The 16,116-nt window shown below is 40.8% G+C and overlaps 1 protein-coding gene across 1 annotated transcript in view; it reads left to right on the top strand.

Annotated features, from left to right (window-relative positions):
* Positions 1–16,116, top strand: part of DOCK2 (dedicator of cytokinesis 2) — a 2,133,690-nt gene that overhangs the window by 2,087,778 nt on the left and 29,796 nt on the right. Inside the window, exons 46-47 of the mRNA XM_069199340.1 lie at positions 849–932; positions 5,850–5,987. Coding sequence (XP_069055441.1) covers positions 849–932; positions 5,850–5,987 — 222 coding nt within the window. The remainder of the gene's footprint in view (positions 1–848; positions 933–5,849; positions 5,988–16,116) is intronic.

The raw sequence follows: 16,116 nt of genomic DNA, 5'->3' as shown, positions 1-16,116 counted from the left end.
AAGAATCTCTCAGAGCTCCTCTCTACCCTAGGATTACACATTTTATAATACTTCAGTATCATAACTGCCAAGGGTTCAGCTAATCACTTTTTGATGCCTTCCTTGGAACAGAACAGCTTCCGTTGACTAATCTATCTAAACAAAGAGGCTGTGAAACATCTTGTTCATCATGTTCTAATGCTGCAACTAAACTATCTACTGGATGCTGGTTCACATAGTTGTAGAGAATGGAAGAGAAAACATTGATGGTCATTGTCACGCATAGCTGCACATCAGAGTTCCTTTTCCATATGCCTTTTCTATCCACCTTTCTCATAAAGAAACAGATTTTGTTATTTCAAACTAAACATTTTATTCATTTAATGAACTTATGAACCTGTGAAGGTTCAAAGATTTTTTTTTTCTACAGAGAACTATTGTTTAGTTTTTCTAACAGAATCAACAGTTATTCATAATACATTGATGACCGAAATCAACAATGACAAATAAGTAAAATAAGTGCTTGATGGTGTATTCTTCAACTAAAGCCTACAGATATTGTTGCTTTGTGCTTTTTCAACCGCTAAGGAAGCACAGTAATGAAAAATCAATTAATTTCTCCCTCATTTTCAGGCCTGCATGTTATTTCTACACATGTAATTCTGCACCTAATATTTTGGTAATTAAAAATACCCTCCCAGTCCAAATCCTGAACCAGCTCCTTTTCCCTCTAATGATGCCAAGCACCATCAAACAACTATCATGATTATGTCATAAATGCTTATACAACTTTTTGCTTTGAATGCTAAAAGATTTTATAGTAAATTAATGAATGGAAGACTGAACTATATTGCTTCATTTCTCCGTAGGCTTTCTTTACAGCTGAATATACAAAGGAACATCCAGAAGACCATGATAGGCTGAACAGACTTAAGGACCTTATTGCTTGGCAGGTAACATAACAATTTAGATCTATATATTTCATATATGACCACCTTGTTTGTTCTCATTTTCCAGTTCTTTCATTGTCAGCTTATATTTCACACAAATTGTGTTGATTGAATCCTCTGTCGTGGCATTGCTGAACAGCAAATATTAGTGGCTGCAGTGTCTTTTTCACTTCTGAGGTGAAGTTTAGGTTTTTCAATCTTTAACTCACCGGATTCTAGGAAAGGGCTCACTGGAGGTTAGATGGTGTGGTTGAAAATGGAGTACATTTTTAAACAGAAGAATACACTTCATATCATCCTACCACCATGAGTACCTGAGTACCTGATTTCTCAATTTCCAATTATAACATCTTTTGTTTTTGGATGCTGTGTGGATGCAGTGTCACAATCTTGTTTTTCAGGATGGATGATTTTTCTCAACATTTGTTTGTTTCTGAAAAGGCCCTGCCACTTTGCATTTTGTATTGTTCAACTTGTCCATCAGTGGCCTTATTCATTGACTTTTTTTATATCATTCATAACTTGCAATGAATAAATAAAAAATGACTCTGTGTTTGTAATTGATTGAGTCAAAAGGATGCTATTAGTATTGAAGAGACCCGCTACTTGTGTGTTGCCAAAATACTGTGGACTTCTCACTTCATTGAAGAGTGTATGTCAGAATACCAAGGTGACAAATATCGACCAGCAAATATATCAACTGCAGAACATTATCTACAGCTGCATTGTCAATATAGATATACAGAAATAAGTATTACATTACATTTTATTTCATATACGTACTACCATATCATGGCACTTTTGTTCATCCATTAAATTGGATTATGTAATGATCGGATCAATGTGCCCTACTGGGGTTTCTACTGAAGTGCTTTATATTAGAATATCGTTAGTCAAGAGAGATACAATGTGCCTTAAGTGCTAAAAATATCTGTTCAACGTGTAATAGAATTGTCCAGTATGGATTTCACTCCTGTCTTGTCTGTAACATGCTCATATGTGCAACACTGAAAAATCTATGCTATTTGCCTCCTGAGCCAGACTACCATTTATGCCAATGATATAGGTGGTGGGGATAACTTTGTATATCTGTAATGAATTGTAATGGTGCTTAAGTTGTGAACAAGGCTTTGACTAGCTGAAATGCATGGCAAAAGGGATGTTTACTACTAAATCCTGAAGCATACTGACCTTTAATGGTAAAGCCTGGTGCCATTAAAGGATGTCTTATACTTCCAGCCCTGTTAAGGGCAGGTGGGAGCTCCATGAAGTATTAAATATCATCTCCAAAAATGTGCTTTAATCATTTTAATGACCTTCTTGACATGCAGAAACCATTCTTGGTCTTCATTGGATAGTACTATCAAACCATTAACTTCATAGGTTTCTATAAAGGGATGGATTAAAGAACCACCTTCTCTAATATTATGTAAGTTCAAAGATTTTGACAATATATTCACAGCCACAGCTTTTCCTTGTCCTCTAAAAAAGGAGTTCATGACACATGTTTTCCAGTACGTACCCCTTAATATTTTTCATATGGTTCTTACCATTCCTCATCCCTATAGAAGATCCAACATTTTAAAATGATTTTTCAAAGCACATTTCCTGTGATTATGAATTACTTGTTCTCAGAAGAAAAGCACCCTTACTTTTGTGGTGTCAAACAGAAGGACAAGAAAACCCACTAGGTGATTGCTATTATTGTGACTAACGAAATGAGTCTATATCACCGTCTAATATAAAAACTTGTTCTATTGTATATACCTACCACATATGCCCCATCTTCATCTTTTGAAATCATGCACCTTAACAGATATCTGTATTTTAAATTCAGTATTGGATATGCTTTAACCCCTTCGCTGCCAGGCTTTTTCCATCTGTGCCGAGCCTTTTTTTGGCTAATTGGGGCAGTTCACGCTTGGGCCCTCATAACTTTTTGTTCACATAAGCTACTTATGCCAAATTTGCGTCCTTTTTTTCCAACATCCTAGGGATTCTAGAGGTATCAAGACTTTGTGGGTTCCCCTGAAAGAGACCAAGACATTGGCCAAAATACAGCGAAAATGTAATTTAAAAAAATAAAATGGGAAAAAAGGGCTGCAGAAGAAGGCTTGCATTTTTTTCCCTGAAAATGGTATCAACAAAGGGTTTGCGGTGGTAAAATCACCATCTTCCCAGCTTTCAGGAACAGGCAGAGGTAAATTAGAAAACCCAATTTTTCAACACAATTTTGACATTTTACTGGGACATACCCCATTTTTACTATTTTTTCTGCTTTCAGCCTCCTTCCAGTTAGTGACAGAAATGGGTCAGAAACCAATGCTGGATCCCAGAAAACTAAACATTTATGAAACGTAGACAAGATTCGGAATTCAGCAAGGGGTCATTTGTGTAGATCTTACAATTGTTTCCTACAGAAAATAACAACTGAAATAAAAGAATATTGAACTTGAGGTGAAAAAAACAGCCATTTTTCTCCACATTTTGCTCTGTAACTTTTTCTTGCGATGTCAGATTTTTTAAAGCAATATACCGTTACGTCAGCTGGACTCTTCTGGTTGGGGGGATATATAGGGCTTGTAGGTTCATTAAGAACCCTAGGTACCCAGAGCCAATAAATGAGCTGCGCCTTGCAATGGGTTTTCATTCTATACTGGGCATACAGCAATTCATTTGCTGAAATATAAAAAGTAAAAAATAGGTTTCAAGAAATCCTTTGTATTTCAAAAATGGCCACAAGATAAGGTGTTGAGAAGCAGTGGTTAATTGCACATCTCTGAATTCTGGGGTGACCATACTAGCATGTGAATTACAGGGCATTTATCAAATAGACGTCTTTCTTACACACTGTCTTACATTTGGAAGGAGAAAATGTAGAAAAAGACAAGGGGCAATAACACTTGTTTTGCTATTTGGTGTTCCCCCAAGTCTCCTGATAAAAATGGTACCTCACTTGCATGGGTAGGCCTAGCGCCCGTGACAGGAATCACAAAATGGAAACATCACATTTTCACAAAGAAAACAGAGCTGTTTTTTGCAAGGTGACTTGCTGTGGATTTTGGCCTCTAGCTCAGCCGGCACATAGGAAAACCTAGCAAACCTCTGCAGTTTTGAAAACTAGACACCTAGGGGAATCCAAGATGGGGTGACTTGTGGGGCTCTGACCAGGTTCTGTTACCCAGATTCCTTTGCAAACCTCAAAATTTGGCCAAAAAAACACTTTTTCCTCTCATTTCGGTGACAGAAAGTTCTGAAATCTGAGAGGAGCCACAAATTTCCTTCCACCCAGCATTACGGTTATGTCCTTTGGGCCTCAGCGCTGCAGCCAAGGACGTAACCGTTACGTCCTAGGCTGCGAAGGGGTTAATTGCATGCTCATATTGGAGTGGAGATCTGACACCACTGGTTACTGGTAATACAAAAAAGGACATGAGTTCAGTTACTAAGATCTTCAACAGCCAAATCAGACTTGGACACGTTTTTGGTGCCACACATTTCATTATGAAGAAATTGGCATGTTTCATCATGTTACATCGGATGACAGAGGTTTTCCAAATCATATTACGTATTGCAGAGATAGTGTTGTATTGGGCAGTCACGGCTACAAAGGCACAAATATGTCTGATAATATAATTGCAGGACCTGGAAAACACAATGTTTTGCCAAGGGTGACAGAGGATGTATTGAAAAGCAGATGTACTGAAATGGAGATTGGTGTCGGACCTGCAGAACAGGGTGAACTTGATTGATATAAGAAAACAGATTTCAATGTTTCCAGTGTAACATACATTATTGATTAATGGTTGAAGGTAAAACTCATACATTAAGATGCTCTAATGAACTTGATGCTATAAGGAATTACTTGCTATACTTCTATTCTTGATAATCAAGATATACCTTGTTCAAACAAGTTCAGTCTTATTGCAAGTAGAACATTTCTTCTTGAAATAAGTCTATCATTATTTAAACAGTCTAATCTCTTCTTTACATTTGGGTTGTGACATCTCTAGTCACCTATAACAAAGAAATGATGTGTGCTGCTGAATTGTGATAACATTTTGCAGCTGATTCGTGACATAATACTCACTACAAGGCATGCCACAGAGCATCGGGACAGCAGCAGATTTAACATTTTTGGTTCTTCTGAGAGAGATTTATGGCAGCATGTTTATTTTTACATTATATAATTCAGTAAAGGAAAGAATATCTCACTATGTTACTACTCATTCTGCACCAGAGCCAGAGCCTTTTAAACAAAAAAAAAAAAGATTCTTATTAAACTGGGTCAAATGTGCTTTTGCAACACATTACTAACTGCTTTCTGATGTCCATAATTTAGCATTACAAATTCTGCCTTTATTCCCCCTGTCTTGCAAACATGCAGCCCTTTATATTCGAAAGATGAAACCATCAAGGGTTTAAGCAGTTTGTAAGAAGGGTGATACTGGGACCATGTATTATAAGGAATAAAATACCTATTGACTTTAACTTTAAACCACTATTACAAGCCAAATCGGAATTCCATGTTCTTATAAAGAAACTTAACCTTCTGCCTTGTTCCACTATTTGGCACTTCTAGATGACATACCGTATGCTTCTACTATATATTGTGAAATTTGATGCATATATAAATGATCAATGTAGTTATTGGTAATGTGCATTATTGATACAGGTCTCAGTCTTTGAGTACAGAACTGTGGTGGAGCTGAGCGTGTAAATAGTCCTAGGTAAAGTTTATTTGCTGTAGTAACTTATGTCAAACTTCTAGTCTCTCGTGGTCTTATTAGGTCTAGGTTTTTTCCATTGCAACTTTGCATCAGATTACTTTTGAGAAGTGATTGGGGACAACAGTAACCGTCTTTGCAAAGGAATAATGTGTCATATTGTTCAGGTTTTTTTTTTAATGATATTTTTCAGATACCATTCCTTGGTGCTGGCATTAAGATCCATGGAAAAAGAGTGGGTGATGACCTTCGCCCTTTTCATGATCGGATGGAAGAGTGTTTTAAGCATTTAAAAAACAAAGTGGAGAGGGAGTATGGATCCAGAGAGCTGGTACGACATTCTCAAATGTATATTTTATGTAGAATGTTTAAGTATATAAATTAGCTGCTTTTACCTGCTTTAGATTCTTACTGCCCAAACATGAAACATAGATATGCAATGCATAAGATAATTTCTATTTGCTCAAAAAATTTAAGGAATTAAAGTTATTGTTCATCTCTTTTATGACGTTCTGAAAAAGCTTGTTCGAAGGAAATTAAAAAACCCAGTCTTTCTATAACACAGGGTTTTTAATATCATTGAACATTGTATTTATTTGTATGATATTGCATCTGGATATTTTCTATGTTTTTCTATCTGTAATCATGACCGATTTTAACTGGAGTGTCACATCACTTTCACGTGATGACAGAACATAGGGATGCCAAGTCATATGAGTCTAATTGAGAGGAAAAAGAAGTCATGTTGATATATTTTCCTCATGAAAATCATTAGAATAGAAATATGCTTCAAGCAAAGGTGTCCAGTCTACATAAACATCCAGAATGGTTTTTGTAGTTTTTTGAGTGCCACTTATAGTAGCCATGAGTCTATTTTGCAAAAATACATAGGGCCTCATTATAAGTAGCTTTGACAGTCTGACCACCAAATTCCGACTTTGGCGATCGAACTGCCATCCCCACCGGGAACATGGTTCCCAACAGCATGACGGCGGTCTGGCTTGAAATCAGCCATGGTGGCACTGATCTCAGCACCTCCATGCTGATTATAATCCCCCTTCCTGCCAGTGTTTTCAGGGCTTAGAGCCCGCCATGAAAAGGTTGGTGGAAAGGTAGTGCAGGGGGCCACAGGGGAGCCTCTGCATTTCCCACGATCATGTGGGCAGTGCATGGTCCCCCTGCCCAGCACGGTCAAAATGTGCACTGCCTGAAGGTGCTAGTCAGCCCCCTCTGGAGCTGAGTGCTATCTCGTAGCTCTTTTCCCACCGGACTGACTACCAGGATAGCTCTATTTCCCGGTTGCCGCCGGTCAGCCAGGTCAGACCGGCAGAAAACTTGTAATAGGGTGGGGGGGGCTGCCACTGCCATGGCGGTGACATCCTCCATGTGAGTTTGGTGGTCTCGCCAAACTCTTAATGAGTCTCATAGGCTGAGAGGAAGAACACAAACCCTCTGCACAGCTATGAATCTGATCCTGCCTGTTTCATTAAAGGGTCTGTTTTATTAAAGGTATAACAAGTCCAAGCAGATGCAATGGAAAAAGGGCCTGATTCAAACCCTTAGGCCCATATTTATACTATTTTAGCGCGGCGTTTGAAAATACAATTGTATTTTGTAAATTTGTGCTGACTTTGTCCACACATAGCAGTTCCTTTATTCCCTATCGAAATGGAATTGCCTGTCCAGATCTCAATGTGAAATAGTGGAATGGAATGGGGACTGGTTAAAGGGGGAGGGGAAAGACCATGGAATGCTTTATAATGTTTCCAAGAAAACAACCAGGGGCCATATTACACATACGGTGCATTTCTTTGCTTGCACTGAGCACAGCTTTCAAAAGGTGCACTCAACGCAAATAAGGACAATGTGCCATAATTTAATAAATGCACGGCCCCCAGGCAGCTGTGAACTCACGTTACCCTGGGGCTAGTGCATTCAAGTGAAATATAGAACGACTTTGAAGCAGCCGCTCCATGTTTCACTGTGCAGGTGGCAACCCGCCAGCACATTTAAGAGGTGTAAGAGATCCCTTTGCAGGCGGGTGCAGTGAGTGATGGTACCCGCTTGCAAGGGGATATCTAGGGGTGATAGGACCCCCTTCATCCCCTCAAAGCTTTTTCCCTGTTGCACCCACGTTAATAATATAGCGCAGGCTCAGAGAAAAAGAGATTTCCTCATACTCATGGGGCCACGCCCCCATGCAAATGAGGTAACACCCTCTAATTATAGTGCTGACGTTACATGTATGCTAGAGCTATGTGTATTACAGAAGGGGCTGCACAAATGTCTGCAGTCCCTTCTGTACTTCCAAAGTGCCCCAGGGGCGAGCAAAGCAGGCGCAAATGCCCACTGCGCCCGAGGGGCACTTTGTATAATACGGCTCCAGGCAGAATAGCAGTTTTAAAATGTGAAGGAGAGAGAGACTTGGTTGTCTTTTAATGCTAGTTGTCTGTGAATGCATGGAAAATTCATCTCAATTAAACCATTTCTGGAAAATCTTTCCTGACAAACTTGTGTATTTATTTTTGGTCTAATCTTGAACAACATGAAGAAAACTGATGAACCTAGTCTGGCAAATGTCCTTTGCAATTAAATTGTTATATTTGCTCAGTTTAGTTCCACCCAATTGACTTACAACTGCCACTTGTCATGTCTTTATCAGTTGGACATTCTTGAAATACCAAGTTTTCTTCCCTAGACACCTTTTGCAGGCTCTGTTTTTGTTAATTCCATTTAGGTGGGAGTGACAGCCTGAAGTTGATTGCCCCCAAGTTCCTCTCTCTGCTTCAGAGCTGTACTTCTTAAGCGTTTTCTCTGCCTTTCTTCCTCTAGTCCTCCCTCTTTTTTCCTCAACTTGTTGCTTGTTTATTATTTTTATGACCTTACTTTTTTTGGGTGCCCTGTTTCTTTGTTATCTTTCAATCCTGTTCTTTTGCGTTCTGTTGACCCAGTCTTGACTGTGGTATGCCTTCAAGTGCAGGTCATGTTAGACTTTGAAAGGTTTACACATCAATTTTTTTTTTTTCTTTTTCTGCAGCAAAACGCTTAGAAATTAAGACGTTTATAAGCTGTTTTCTGATATAGCCAGTGATATAGCCAGTTCAGGATTCTATTCCAGGAGGTCTAGTATATATTTGTAAGGAAATATTCAAGTTTTGTGAAAGTGACTTTCATTTTATTAAAGAATTCTACAAAATGGGTATTGAACAGTCTGGAAATGTCACATGGGTGCTGTTATATTGGATTTTCTTAACACTGAGGTAGCTCCATTTATGCTGTCACTTTCTGTAGATAAACAAAAATCATGCTCGCCGTTTTTTGGATTGATGATTGGACCTCATAATAATGCCTGAGTCATGTTTCTTTCATCATTATTCTCTTAACTTTCCAATTATTTGGATTTTTATAGAATACAAATAATCACTCAATTTCTTTCCATGCAAATCATATTAAAAGCTTCATTTGTATTCATGAAGGAAGGCATGGTCTGAAATGAAAGAAATAGGCACAAGGACTACTAATCCAACAGGCAAATAGTACTAAATTCACAACTGAAGCAGGGCTAGAGAAGGCTGATCTGGAACTTGTAGAAGTCCAACATCTATAGATAAATTTGTGTGAATGGGGTTTGCAGTGCAGGAGCGTATAGGCAAAATCAAATGAGGAGTCCAGCTACTGAGGGAAGCAGACAGGAAGAGCTTCAAGACAATGACACACTTCTCAAACATCATGTAATTCTAAGGACAAGACTGTGAAGAAGCTAATATGAGATTGTCAAAGTCCAAATATATGTATTTGTAACTTTCTATGTTGTCACAATGGTAGTGTATACTGTTAGCACATCTGACCGTAATGAGTAACCTTACAAGGGGACGCGAATAGGTCAATGAACCTTTTGACTCACAATTAAGATGTTCTTACCATAGATCCAGTACATAGTCAATAATCCATACACAATAATCAATAATCATAGGACTGTCTCCACTCCCTTTATTAAACCTACTTCTTTTCCTGTCAAATTCCACTCTTTCTTTTTTACTGTTCCCTGCAAATCAGGATAAAGCTCTTACACTGTGAACATATGGAAAAATTCAATTAAGGGATACTCCTCATTTGTAGTTTCACACTCCATCTCTGGGGCTTGGTCCTCTTCATCATCACTATTCATCTGAATCTCAATTCCATCATTTGAGCAAGTAATCAAACATTTTGTTTTACAAAACAAGTCTCTTCCCAGTAGGGACTTGAATGCAGACTACAAATGTATGCAATCCCTGACAATTGCCAATCTCCACATGAACTGGATCTGTAATCAGGTTTGTCAAATACTGGTTGGCTACTCCCGCAACCTGCACTGTTCTACCTGAAAGGGGCAAACTTGGGTCTTCTGCGCTTCTCACTGTAGAGCATGTAGCTCCTGTGTAACCTAAGAATGAAACCTTGTGACCCATAATTGTTCCCTTCACATAGGGTCCTCTTTGATCTACTTCCAAGGAAGTGTCAAGCACACATGGCTCCTCCTCCGAACTGTCACTCGTCCATTCATCATTTATTCCATTCTCACTGTGTAATGGGAATTGGTGCACTGTGTTATTATTTCTGTTATGCGTCTGACCTGTGACGTGTTGAGAAAGCATCATCTGTGAGTGCTCCATCGGGGCTTGAGGTATTTGAATTTGTTGTCTAGGTACCATCTGAAGCTGCTGTTGCATCGGCTGCAACTGTGACATTTGTGCACGGGGCATTTGCACTTGCTGCAAGGGCTGGAAATTCTTCATTTGATTCACATTAATCTGAAAACTTGGATTGACACCTCTCACTCTTGGTCCTCTCACATTCTGAAATGAATTGATGTCATTACTCTGCTCAACAACACCTTCCTGCACCATCATTAGACACTCCTGTTTCCAATGTCCAACGGCTCCGCAAATGTGACATGACAATAGCTTTGCCATTCCCTGCACATCATTCTGAACTTGTACAGTATTCAAGTCTGGACCACGATCCATATTGCCTTCACGCCCTCTACCTCTCATCTGAGGCTGAAACATCATGTGTCCCTGTTGCTGCTGGGGTAACTGCTGTGAAAAATTCCCTTGCACTCCTGTTTGAGCGGCCTTGATTTGCATCACCATCGCCTTCTCTTTCAACTTTTTCTGCTTCAACTCAATCTCATCACTACAGTATTTTGCATACTGCAACACCTCATCAATCAGATTTGCTTGCCAACAAATCAAATGTGAAGAATGTCTTTCACCTCAATTGTCTCTATACCACTGTAATGCCTGCAATAATTTCTCATAATATGCAGGTATTGACTCCTTTGCTTCCTGAGCTGTCCTATCAATCCTCTGCCAATCAATATTTTTGGCGAAATTCTTGATTTCAGGAACTCAATCACATTATAGTATTACTTCAGGAGAAGGTGCACCTGTATTCTTGTCTCTCTCCAGTTCACTTGTTGGCCAATCTACTCTCCCCTGACACTCGATCCACAAGTCAGCTGGAACCACTATCTCTAGTAATGTGTTCAAGTCCTCCCACAAAAACTTTGAAAGTTTCACAAACCTGTCTGTCTGCTTATACCACTCTACTGGCTTTTCTCTCAATTTTGGATATTCATTTGTGAATGACAGAGAGGAACATAAACAAAATTACCCCCTGAAATCTCTCTCATTAGTAAAATCTTTACTGGGTCTTTAGCCTGCTGCACATTTTCAGCCAGCTCCAAAGAATCCCTTTTTCTCTTGTTTCTTTTCTTTACCCATCTGCCTTCCCATTTGTCTAATGCTCCCCAGGTCTGAGCACTTTGAAGCAATTCTTTAAGGTGTGCCTTCACTGCGTCAGATCTCATGTGTTCAAAATCTTTAGCTTCAAAATCTAATCTATAACTCCTTGTAAGTGCTTCGTTTTCCCTATCTCCATGTCATAGTTTTATGCTAAGTCTGCTAATCTCTGATGCACATTGCTCACTTCTCTCATAATCTTTGGGCACAAATATCTCAATTCTGCCTCAGTGTAGGATTCGAATCTACTCACCCCCATCGTTCCCTCAATGAGTTCACCCGCTTCCATGCCTAGCCTAGTATAATTCAAATGCCCTTCTCCTTTAGGTGCACTCTGTGGGGTATTCATCTTGTCTAACCATTCAGTCATCTGCTGAGCTGTCAAACCTTGTTTGTGCAACTTCATTGGGAGTCTGAGGTGTCAATAATTTCAAGCTCTGGCTAATGTTTGGCCCTGTTACTGTATCTGGAAGTGCTACAAATGGACTAAGATCTAGAAAGGATCTTGATCCATCAAAAGTCTGTCCCACAGGAGAGACTACCTGAACATGTTCATTATGTCCTCACCTCATTAGGTTCTGGGACTCCATGTTCGACTACAGTCAGCTTCTTCTGTGCAAATAATGGTACCGCTGGACCAACAGTAATAGGTAGCGATATAGCATCCGGAGCTGCTCTGGCTCCTATGCTCTGTGGGAGAGTAACTTCCACATTCTGATTCATCATCTGAGTCATATCTGACTGTGTCCCAGTCACTGGAGTAAATCTTGGCATTACCGGCGGCTGTACTTGGGGCAGCAACATCAGAGTTGGCTCAGTCTGAACCAGTATCGGTCTCGGGAAGACCTGCTCCGTGGGCACCACTAAGTTCAAAGTCGTTTCCATAATGGGCACATCAGGATAAATTCTCGGAACCTTTGGCGATTGCATCTGGGTCTGCACTACAGGAGTGGTAGGCACATTAAAACCACTTTGCACCGCATTCTGTGTCAGGTTAGCATTAACCTGCACTGGACTCATTGTCCCATTAATCTGTGTCAGGGCTGTCGGATCAACACTGGTACTTGGACCACTCCCATGTACTGTATATGGTGGTGGTCGATCTCTCCATAACTGTGTAAACTCCTCATAGTCCAAGTCCTCCTCCACTTTTGAGAACTTTCTAGCCTCCTTACCCTCAGACGGACCTTTACTAGTTTTCCTAGTAGCTTTCCTTTCTTCTTTCTCATTTTCCTGAATAATTGCCGGAAACAACCTAATTCCGAACTTAGGGCCAGATGTAGCAGGCCGTTTGCATGGCGCAAACTGCGATTTTCGCGATGCTCATGTCCAAATTGCGAGTCGGTACCGACTTGCAATTTGGGAATGCGACTCGCAAATAGGAAGGGGTGTTCCCTTCCTATTTGTGACTTGCATTGCAAATTCAGAGTTGCTTTGTGACCGCAAATGCGATCGCAAACCAACTCGCAGTTACCACCAGTGTCACACTGGTGGTAACTCATTTGCAAAATGGAAGCGGTCCCCATGGGACCCCTTCCCCTTAGTGAATGTCGACAAAAGTATTTTTTCAGAGCAGGCAGTGGTCCTATGGACCACTGCCTGCTCTGAAAAAAATGAAACCAAATGGTTTCGATATTTTTTTTCATTTTGTAACTCGTTTTCCTTTAAGGAAAACGGGCTGCAAACTGAAAAAAAAAAACTGCTTTATTTAAAAAGCAGTCACAGACATGGAGGTCTGCTGACTACAGCAGGCCACCATCCCTGTGAGTGCAGGAACTCGCTATGGGGTCGCAAAATGCGACCCACCTCATGAATATTAATGAGGTGGGTCTTTGCAACCCCATAGCGAGTCGCAGACGGTGTCTGAGACACCGTTCTGCATCCGAGATTGCGACTCAGAAATTGTGAGTCGGACTGACTCGCAATTTCCGAGTCGCAATCTCAGACTTTCCTACATGTGGCCCTAAGTCTCCATTCTCCATGCTTTCTGAACACAATCCGATCTAGCCTCTGCTATAGTCTTTTCTGCCTTTCTCATCCTCCTTCAAATTTCAGTTCCTGTTGCTGTCTGGCTACTAACTCTCAAATCGCTAATGTCTCAAACTGTGCTGGTCTCGATAGGGGCTTCGATTCATGTAGCACCATCCATAAGTGCTCCAAAACTCTCAAATGAAATGTCCAATTTGTAGGAAACCCTAGGTTCCCATCTTTCTCTGTCAATTTGCACCATCACTTTAGCCAAAGACATAGTGTGACACCCTTCTCTTCATTACACTGTAAGCGGTGAACCTTCTGGCAGTGTAGCCTCGCCTACACTCTTTGTAATATCCATCTCTCCCCTTAGGTCAGTTTTTAATGCTTTGAAAAACCTTCATTTTTTCTACCTTTTTGTTATTCAAAATTAAATCAGGAAGTGACTTTTAATCCCAAGATTGCTGCCAATCCGCACGCGACCCTTCTCACTAACCGACCTATCCTAGTGTGGCTCCAATGACGTCACACTCACACGTACTGCGACTGACAAAGTCGTGAGGCTTGTCTTCCTTCACTCCAATTCACACAAAACTAGTGCAAAAATTGTGAGCACTAATCAAAAAACAAAAACAAATCTGCTGGTTTACTACAGGAAAGGTAATACAATCGTTTCAGAGACCTTACAGATTTTTCACTGATGGCTCTTCCCGCAATTACAGCTACTCCTTCTTTCTTGGTTTCCCAGATTCGCAAGAAAAATTAGACCTGCAAATTTTACTCTCAACTGATCACTGGGTCTGTCCTGGTTTACATAGAACTCACCTAATCTCAGTCGAAATTTTCTTTCACTCACTTTAATTCACACACTGACTTGTTGACCACGCCCAATCAACCTACTAAATCAGACAGATTACAAAATATAACCAAGTGTCTCATACACTTTTCAATATACTCTAGAGTCTTCAACAACCACGTGGACAATTTGTGAGCAAAAAGCACCACACATGTGAAGTTTGATGACTTCCCTACTCTCACAATGTGGAATACACACACTCCTTCTACAACTTCATTTGGAGTACGCAAACCCCCTACAAACCTCACAATTCACCGGTGATATGCATAAGCTGTGCAAGCGCAACCTATTTCACTCACTCTGTCACTAAAACGCCGGTAAGGATCCAGGATCTGGGAAAATCATTTCTGGACTTAAGGGAACCTCATTTTCTCTCCAATTATTATCAGTGAGAAACAAAATCCAAATCTCAATAATAATGATTTCTGCTACCACATCTGGGACCTTCAATCCTGCTGTTATCTCCTTAACACCTGGCACATCGTACTGGTCATATATGGCAAGCTCTTAAGGAAACAAAACATCCGTCTCTTTATCCTGTCAGTTAACACCTGTCACTCTGTGCTAGACATCTATGGTAAGCTCCTAAGGAGACGAACCATCAGTTTGCTGCCATCTCTGTTAGCACATCTGACCTTAATAAGTAACCTTTCAAGGAGACGCGAATAGGTCAATTAACCTTTTGACTTGCAATTAAGATGTTCTTACCATAGATCCAGTACACATTTGTTAGAAAGGGGGTCTTTGGTTGACAGTCAGGTTACCCCCGTTCAAGCAAGGACCCTCACTCTCGTCAGGGTAAAAGAGAATCACCCTCAGCTAACCCCTGCGTACCCCCTTGGTAGCTTGGCAGAGCAGTAGGCTTAACTTCAGAGTGCTAGGTGTAAGGTATTTGTACCAACACACACAGTAACTTAATGAAAACACTACAAAATGACACAACAACAGTTTAGAACAATAGGAAATATGTATCTAATCAAAACAAGACCAAAACGACAAAAATCCACAATACACAAGTCAAGTTATCAATTAAAAATCAAAATGAGTCTTTAAGTAGTTTCAAACACACACTAACGCTGTTAGCATGAAAAAGTACATTGGGTGCGTCACAAATAACCCCACACAGGCGAGTGCACGTCAAAAAGGGCTTGCGAGCCGTTGATTCCACTCACGAGTGGGACCTTGTGTTGTTTCTCCTTTTGCCAGGTCGAGTGCATCGTTTCTTCTCTCCACAGGAGAGCAATGCGTCGATCCTGTCAGCACTCTCGGGCCGGGCAGGCCTTGCGTTGTTTTTCCATACACAGCGGTACTTGAGTCGGAAATCCAGCCGCACAATGATCCGAAAACCCCGCAGTGCGGGTTGTGATCACCCAGCCTCCGTCAGCGATGCTGTGCATTGTTTCTCCTGCTCTGTGCGTCGATTCTTTGGTTGCATTTCCTATGAGTGTCGATCTTCAGCTGTGGAGCCGGCGGCGTGTAGTTTCTTCAGCCGCAGATCGGAGTCGGGTCGATCTTTTCCCCGCACATCGCTCTGTGAGTTGATTTCCTTGTCTTTAGGTTGCCAGCTTCTCCGTTCAGGGTCCCAGGAACTGGATGGGCACCACAGGGCAGAGTAGGAGTCTCTCCAGAGACTCCAGGTGCTGGCAGAGAGAAGTCTTTGCTGTCCCTGAGACTTCAAACAACAGGAGGCAAGCTCTAGATCAAGCCCTTGGAGATTTCTTCTCAAGATGGAAGGCACACAAAGTCCAGTCTTTGCCCTCTTACTCTGGCAGAAGCAGCAACTTCAGGATAGCTCCCCAAAGCACAGTCACAGGCAGGGCAGCTCTTCTTCCTCAGCTCTTCTCCAG

The sequence above is a fragment of the Pleurodeles waltl genome, chromosome 7, assembly GCF_031143425.1.
Source record: "Pleurodeles waltl isolate 20211129_DDA chromosome 7, aPleWal1.hap1.20221129, whole genome shotgun sequence".
NCBI classification, from domain to species: Eukaryota; Metazoa; Chordata; class Amphibia; order Caudata; family Salamandridae; genus Pleurodeles; species Pleurodeles waltl.
Note: the sequence above shows the minus strand (reverse complement) of the source record. Positions and strands in the feature narration are given on the sequence as shown.